We start from the raw sequence: 8,587 nt of genomic DNA, 5'->3' as shown, positions 1-8,587 counted from the left end.
GGTGTGCCAGATGTGCATCAAGCTGGCAGATGTGAACGGGCCGCTGAAGAGTAAAGAGCTGCACCTGAAGTGGACAGAGGGGATCGTCAACGAGTTCTACCAGCAGGTACCAGGACAGAGCGGCTGTAACTCAAGGAGCCACACCATCATACACAAATCATTTACCACAGCAGAGCCAGGATGAATAACATAAGCCAGACATAATCACCATAGCAACCGTAGACTAGACACAGAGGGAGGAGAGTCATGTGACGCAAGGGAAACAAGTCTGCAGCAAACAAGAAGGGTTAAATGCATCAGTATCATGTCAGAGGTCAGAGGTCAGCAATGGCTGATGGGGGTTTCATTTCCTGATCCCAGACTCTTGAGCAAAGGGTCAATGTGTAGCTCCTCTGTACAGAACTAGAGCGGTCAACACACTCACAGCCTCATGAATTTGCTCTCTGCTGGGCTCGAGATGTGACGGATGCCTGGCAACAAAGCCCACTGTCAACTAACAGAGCTTCTGATTGGTCGGTTAGATCAGTTAAAGGATCAGAGACACCATCACCTGGCAACCACAGGGTTAAGTTGGGTTAAAGTTGAATACAGACAGGAAGAAGGCCTCAGAGGGTGTGTGTGTGGGTTTGTGTGAAGTGAGTCTGAGGTGTGTGATGTGTGTGTGAAGTGTGTGTGATGTGTGTGTGATGTGTTTTACCAACCTCCCACTGAAACCTCATCATTATGTATATGCTTTAAGAAAGACAGGCGAGGGAGGGGTGGAGAGGAAGAGAGAGAGAGAGAGTGTGTGTGTGTGTGTGTGTGTGTTTCCTACAGATGACCTAAATCTGAAATCGCTGGCAACTCTCATTCAGTCACACACAGGAGCAGAAATCTCTCCGCTAAGTCAATGCACACACGCACGCACGCACGCGCACACGCACACGCACGCACACACACACACACACACACACAGAGCTGCATTGCACCAACAACAGAAATTTCATATTATAATAAACTCTCTCTCTCTCTGCATACACACTCATGAATGACTGACGCCATCTAGGTTAAGGTTGTCATCGCAACAAGAGCCCTTACCCCTCTGTCCTCATACTGACTGACACACACACACACACACACACACACACACACACACACACACACACACAGTGACACATTATGTTATAAAATATGTTTTACATCACTGCGTAACATAAAGGATGAAGATGTAACAGCATCGTGTCGACGCACACTCATGCTGCTTTGGGTCAGAGACCAGAAACATGGAGGAGAGTTGAATCTCGTCGTGACTGTGCGATCCTAACACTGACATCAGAAGGATCAGCATGTGGAGTTTGTGCATCTGAAGCTTGTGATGTTTGTCTTCTCCAGGGCGACGAGGAGACGAGCCTCGGCCTTCCCATCAGCCCCTTCATGGACCGCTCGGCTCCGCAGCTCGCCAAACTGCAGGAGTCGTTCATCACTCACATCGTCGGGCCTCTGTGCTCGTCCTACGACTCCGCCGCTCTCATGCCAGGACGCTGGGTCTACGCCCCCGACCCAGAGGCGGAGCCAAAGCAGGTGGATGAAGGGCAGGATGCAGAGGAGGAGGAAGAGGAGGGGGAAGAGGATGACGTGTCCTCAAGCTCCGACAACTCCCGTAAGTCCACAAATAACAACCTGGAACACAACACTAAGCCACATGTACGCAAAATCTGTTTCCATAAGTGGGCGTGGCTTACGGCCTTGTCCTTTATGTCTCACAGAGCTGCAGGAAGCGAAGAAGAAGAGCAGACAGAAGGTGTTCTGTCAGATCACACAGCATCTGATGGAGAACCACGAGATGTGGAAAAAAGTGTCTTCCACAGAAGTCCAGCAGGGGGAGCAGCTGGACGAAGCCAAGTCTGTCAGCGGCTCCACAGATCCCATCACAGCCATTCACGAGGAAGAGGAGGAGTCAGCCAGCCGAGAGGAAGAGACCAACGAAGAGCTGGATGAAGGGGGGGAGGTGCAAGCGATGGAGGAAGAGGAAGAGGAAGTCCTTCCACAATCACAGGATTCAGGGGAGAGAGAGGATGAGCCAGAGTGATCTCCTGACCTTTGACCCTCTCTTCACCCAGAAATATGAATGCTGACTGAAGATTTTGCAAACTAAACTTGATTAGTAGCCAGCACATCACTTCGACACAACACTGTAGACGACACTTTGGGTCAAATGTGCCTAAATAAGACAAGAAGACAAGAAAGGAAGAGAGGGATGCAACCAAAACCAGGCCAGGGATGAAGGACTGAGGGTCTGGGTTGTAGTCTGGATCTGGGGCCTCGATTCAGTCGCAAAGTCAAACACGCGTAACGTTTGTGCACGTTTCTTCTTCTACTATTTGTCTTCACGATGCCCTGCATGTTTATCTGCACAACTCAGCCACTTCATGTTAGAGAGCGACATCACACTGCAGACTGATGAGAGAAGGACCGGGAGGTTACTATAGGATAGAGATCCATGACATCATACAGAGGCTTCAGGGTCAAAGGTCAGCGTTACTATAGGATAGAGATCCATGGCAACATACAGAGGCTTCAGGGTCAAAGGTCAGAGTTACTATAGGATAGAGATCCATGACAACATACAGAGGCTTCAGGGTCAAAGGTCAGAGCTACTATAGGATGGAGATCCATGACAACATACAGAGGCTTCAGGGTCAAAGGTCAGCGTTACTATAGGATAGAGATCCATGACAACATACAAAGGCTTCAGGTCAAAGGTCAGAGGAAAATCAGGGTAGTCATCTTTGACATATTTCAACAAGCACACACACACATTACTCATCTAAATATTGTTTGTTTTGCATTCTCGTTACTTTTCTGGACCCAAACCTTTGCCAAAGATTGACAAATATTGCTGACACAGCAACATTTATCCACAGAGTTATGATCCCTTAACAACAACTGAAGAGCCGTCTCCATGGAAACAGAACATGAGTTTGGTTATCTCCAGGTAGAAGCTGGCACAGTAACGATGTGCTGTCTTCCTCTCATGTTTATAAACGAGGCCCCCTGGTGTCCTGGAGGCCACGCCCCCTCGCCACCCCGCCCCGCCCCCTGCTGTGAGAGCGCCGCAGTCCCACTCTGCTCCGACACAATAGGATAAAAGTCAGGGAAAAGGCTGTGTCCACTCTGCCTCGGCCACACACACACACACACACACACACACACACACACACACACACACACACACACACAGGAAGGTTAACAAAGGTCCCCGTTGCTCTAAAAGCCTTAAGGAAAAACACACAACACACAGTTTTGTTCGCGTCAAACAATGTTTGTCTCTCATCTGCAGTTTTCCCGGTTTGCTGCTTTTGTATCTGAAGGTAAATCCAGACGCACACTGAGGCGGCGTTAAGGCCACAGAACTCAGGAAGGAAGAAACTCACAGAGGAAAACAAACAAACAAAGCTTCACTCTGCTCTTTAGTCACATCAGAGGGTTTCTATGGTTACATATATCCTGGAACGTTCTCAGATTTCGAAAATGTGTTTTCAAGGCTAAACTGTGAAGTGAAAAACAATGAAATCCACAGTGGAACCATCTGAAAGAACCGCACGGTGACGGTTGCTAGGAGATGTCTTCGGATTCGCCATAGAAACGAGCAGAATCTGAACATTTTCCTGTTCCAGTTCCTGACTCACTTTATGCACTCACACAGTCACACGCACGCACGCACACACGCGCACACACACACACACACACACACACACACACACAGAGAGGCTCCACATCTGCTCATGTGTATCTGAACATCTCACATCTCCACCAAACATCTCATAGCTTCTTCACCTTACATCAAAATCGCTTTACATCAAAAGTTTAAATCCCTCTGACAACAGGTCCAAACCTGGCGTCCTTGGCAGAGGTAATTAATGGAACATGATGATGATCTCAGCTCTTACATCACGTTAAAACACACAGACCTAGCCTGTCTGTGAGTGTGTGAGGGTGACGTCAGGTCTCCTCTCAGCTGCTCAGCAGTAATGTTAGGCTGGTATGTAGGCCAGAACTCTGAGAATGTAAAGTAATCCAGTAAAGCCACAGTGACCTGAGAGGATTTACCTCAGGACCCTGAGGGGAGGTCAGAGGTCAGCCAAGGAAGAAATCAATGATTCCAGCTTTATACTCAAACACTTAGCAGCCAAACTTCATACAAACACTTCAACTAAGAACCAGTGGGTCCATGAAACAGGAAGTCAGGACATCAGGCTCACCTTCCCGAACAAGCTGTTAATCAATAATCAATACTGTGTGATCAGGTCTGGATGGAGCTGCTTAGGATCCATTCAGATCATTTGTCCTTCACTGAATCAGCTCAGTCTCAGCTACATGATGGTGCTAGTTGCATATTTGTAGTAATGCTGCTAGACTGAAGATGACTTAATGACCACAAGGTCCAGATCCCTCTGATCCAGATCCTACTGATCCGGATCGATGACCTGGCGTTTCTGTTTGCGTAGCTCTTGGTCCTGCTTGCAGAGCTTCGACTCTCCAGCAGTTTGAAGCTTCTGAGGCCCAAACACGTTAAAGCTCCTTAGACCTGAGCCGTGGCGTTCACTGACTCATGACTCAGCGTTTAAGTTCCTCGCCCGGCTGTGACCCAGTTTCCTCATCAGAATTTGCTCCTTTTAATGCGGCTAAGTGGTGCAACATGAGGCTCTCGGTGCTCGTTCTGTGCCGGACCTCTCGGCTCGCGCGAGGCAGAATATAAGGGATCTGATCCAACGGGCAAATGCTCTGCTCTAAATTAGCAGGTTAGCTTCAGTCACTCTGCTTGGTATCAAGAGTTTGTTTGACTTCACACAAGCAGCAGTATGCAAATGAGCCAGATGTTAGGGCTCTGATTGGTTGTGTTGTGTCGTCCCTAGCTCGGGAGAACGCACATGTCAGCGAACACACGACTAAAGGTCACGAGTCACTTTGCGTTCACATGTTGAAGCTCTGAGGGATCCCATCAGAGTCACTGTGTATGGAGATCCAGATCACAGCTTCATGGAGGCTCAGCAGACTTGTTTTCATCTGACACCACATAGCTAGTTAGGAGCCATGTTCCCTCTGCATGTGTTACCTCCTTCCACGCTTCACCTCTGACCGCTGACCCTACACTCCACCATACAGCAAAGAGACTTACAGCTGTGATACATCATCTGTGTGTGTGTGTGTGTGTGTGTGTGTGTGTGTGTGTGTGTGTGTGTGTGTGTGTGTGTGTGTGTGTGTGTGTGTGTGACCAGTGATCTGATGTCTGAAGTCTGTTTGTTCCTCTGTCAGTTGTACCAGTGTGTAGATGTTCTTCTTCTTCTCTTCAGGTCTGTAGGTCTCTAATGGACCCTTATGGATCCATGATCACGTGTTAGAGCCTCTAAAGCTCCTCTACATGAAGAGAGAAGTTTAGTTACATAATAATACAGACCTCTGACCTTTGACCCTGAACCCTCTGTATGTTGTCATGGATCTCTATCCTATATTATCTTCTCTCATCAGTCTGCAGCTGGTGTGATGTCGTCCCGTAACCTGTGGTTGAAGGTTGTGCAGATGAACATGCAGGGCGTCGACAAAGAGTAGAAGAAGAAAAAGAACATATTGTAGATGTGAGGAGGTGTTAGCCTCATTATAGCATAACACAGTTCTGTTAGTGAATCTATCTCTGTGCTGTAGAAGAAGAAACCACATGGATCCATAAGGGTCCATTCAAAGACCTACAGACCTGAAGAGAAGCACAAACATCTACACACTGACACACACAGAGTTCAGACGTGAAGGAGACAGTTTTCTTCACTCTGTGTCTCCTCTTCCCGTATCGTGCAGGAGCTGATTTCTGATTTCCCTCTTTTACCTGAAACGCTGTGAACAAGACGCCAACCTGCTCGTTACCATAACGATATGAGCTTCAGTGATCTTGCCGACTGTTAAGCGTCGCGTCTCCGTAGCTTCTCTTTCCGTAGCTCAGTAGCTTCTCTTACTCCTCATGGTCAGTAGGTTCACTCTGATCAGAGTGGAGTTCAGATCTTTGCATTAAGTTTCAGTTTGCTGACACTAAACTGTAGATGTTGGAGCACACGCATGTGATTAAAGAGGACATATTATGGGTTTGAGTTCGGTTCACAGTCACAGTCAGAGTTTGTGTTGCATTCAGGAGCGCAAATGTCTGAACTGCCCCGAAAGCATTGTCTCTGATTGGTCCTCAGCAGCCATGATGTCACCGTGTTCAGAGCTGTTACAGACCCTGGAGTGTTGAAAACCAAGCGTCCGCCACTTTACTGTGGGCCAGTAAGAGCACAGCAGGTCTTTCAGGAGGCGGAGTCACATTAAATGATCACACATGAAATCAACAGTCTGCATGATATGTCCCCTTTAAATACGTCTCCTAAGTCCCCTTTAAATATGTCTCCTATGAACCTTCACTTGTTCTAGAATGTTTAGTGTAGAAGCCAAAGTGCAGTGCGACCCTCCACCTTCACCTGAACACAATCAAAGCCGCGTCTGTAGTTTGGTTCTCACGCTGCGCTCCACTCGCCTGTGAAGCCAAAGGAACGTGCTCACCTGAGTGTGACGTCCTGCGGTCGTACTCACATGCTGAACCCTTTGAGGTCCTCGGCTCCTCTGGTTTGTTGTCCTGACGACATGGTGATGCTGTGGATCTTGTAGCTTTAGGTGCGTTTGAGTGCGTTGGTTGATCGGCCTGTAGAGGCGCCCAGGAGAGTGATCCACTTCCGGTCCACAGAAACTGCATGAAAACAGCCACACCACATGGGGGCAGTATTACACGGTGTTAAGCATTCAATCAGATATAATGGATGAATTTCATGACCTAAGATGCGACAGATAAGAAGTGGGCGTTCTCCTGAAAAGTGAGACATCCTGTGTTTGAGTTATGCAGCTCCAAGCACCAGTGACCTCAAAGGGTTAAAGCAGCATGTGACCTTTTCATTGAACAGACCGAAGCTCACTCGTCTTAGCGTGTTCCTCTCACTGCCGTGTGAACGGGCAGCAGGCGACCTTCAGGCGCTCTCCAGGCTCTTTTGATGGTTTGAACCAAAAACTTTTTGTACCGTTTGTTGTTTCAGCTCATTTGGCACAGGGCTGCGCTCCCAGGCCACGCCCCCGTGTACGTGTACGCCGTCACAAAGGGAACCAAAACAACTTTACTCCTCCTTTACACGACACAAACAGGGTGGCTAGGTTTGTCTCGGGCATAGCTGCACTTCTTCTTCTTCTTCTTCTTCTCCTCCTCCTCCTCCTCTTCTTCTTCTTCTCTCGGGCTTAACACATGTAGCAATACAGGAGGGAAACGATTCACCAGTATTTGAGTGAAACATTTGATTTCTGGATCTTGTTTGACTTTGTATCCACATACGGACTGTACAGATTCTAAAGCGTATTATTATAACAAAAACAATCCTTTCAGAAAAATATTTATTTTTACTGTTTTGTAATTAAGACACAAAACTGTAGCTCCTCTTTGCCAGACTTCCTGGAAGTGCCTCTGGATAATGTATTACAGAATTATCTATACAATATATTGGGACTATAATAGAAGCTGTCACTAGCAGAGCAGCGTTGATGTTGTCATGTGAATATTGTTGACGAATAAGATTTATAAATGCTGACTGTGCGTTGTGTCTTTCTTTCATCCTTGTCAATCATGTAAAGCAGAATGTAGCGTAAGTAGCAGACGTGTAAAGGTGACGTGTTACAGTGAAGCATTTAGCTTCAAAGCTGTAATGGTGCGTTTAAGTGCTGCTGAAAATTGGAAAATGGCACTTTGAATACTTAGAAATGGCATATGTGTAATTCTTATTTTTCTTCTCTCCATGTTTCTACTTCAGTGCTTGCAGGTTGTTCAGTTGGAGAAGCACTCGCACCTTCATTTAGTCTGCCAGCTTCCGATGAGCACTTGAATGCAGCACGAGTGTCTGAGTACTCGACTAAGCCTCATTATGGGAAAACATTGTGGCCCTGAATGTCGCGAGAAAGAAAACGCTTTAAACGATGTGTAATCAAATTGTTTAAAAAGTGAGAAGAGGTTTGGTTATGGTGGTGAAATATATGTTTTAGTATCACATACATGGTTGGCTCCATGTTGGCCATCAGGGCTGTGTGGCGTCAGGTGGCTGCCGGCTTCTCCCTCTGCTCCTCTTTTTATCTGCCTCAGATCTTCACGTTGCCTTCATCCAGGCTTCCATCCCTGTAATGCATATCAGATCTGAGCCTCTGGATAATGAGCATGCATGGGAATCGAGCTCTGTGAGGCCATCAGTCACATCTGCTGTGGGATCAACATGAGCCGGGCTCAGCGTTCACCTTCGCTCACTCCATCTCACTAATTAACCCTCTCCTGTAATCCCTGCAAAGCTCTGGCTGAGGAAAGAAGGAAGGAAATGAGGAGGGATGGACGAAATCAGATCACACAGGAGCTCTCAGCCCCAACAGAAGCTTTACATCCTCTCTCCCAGTTGAGGACTTAAGGAGCTGAGGAGCTGAGGAGCAGAGGGGCTGAGGAGCTGAGGAGCTTCTCTGGTTGAACTCGTCACGGACATGCTACGCACAATTATCACAAAAA

At 47.4% G+C, this 8,587-nt stretch overlaps 1 protein-coding gene across 1 annotated transcript in view; it reads left to right on the top strand.

Annotated features, from left to right (window-relative positions):
- Positions 1-3,158, top strand: part of LOC142989369 (cGMP-inhibited 3',5'-cyclic phosphodiesterase 3A-like) — a gene marked incomplete at its 5' end in the record, with an annotated part of 8,832 nt that extends 5,674 nt beyond the window's left edge. The window contains 3 exons of the mRNA XM_076138860.1: positions 1-106; positions 1,372-1,639; positions 1,746-3,158. The exon at positions 1-106 is cut by the window's left edge and continues 56 nt beyond it. Of these exons, the coding sequence (XP_075994975.1) occupies positions 1-106; positions 1,372-1,639; positions 1,746-2,068 (697 nt within the window). The remainder of the gene's footprint in view (positions 107-1,371; positions 1,640-1,745) is intronic.
- Positions 3,159-8,587: the final 5,429 nt, after the last annotated feature.

This window comes from Genypterus blacodes, unplaced genomic scaffold (assembly GCF_046128005.1).
Source record: "Genypterus blacodes isolate CSIRO-AG114 ecotype Tasmania unplaced genomic scaffold, CSIRO-AGI_Gbla_v1 ptg000413l_1, whole genome shotgun sequence".
Classification (NCBI taxonomy): Eukaryota; Metazoa; Chordata; class Actinopteri; order Ophidiiformes; family Ophidiidae; genus Genypterus; species Genypterus blacodes.
Note: the sequence above shows the minus strand (reverse complement) of the source record. Positions and strands in the feature narration are given on the sequence as shown.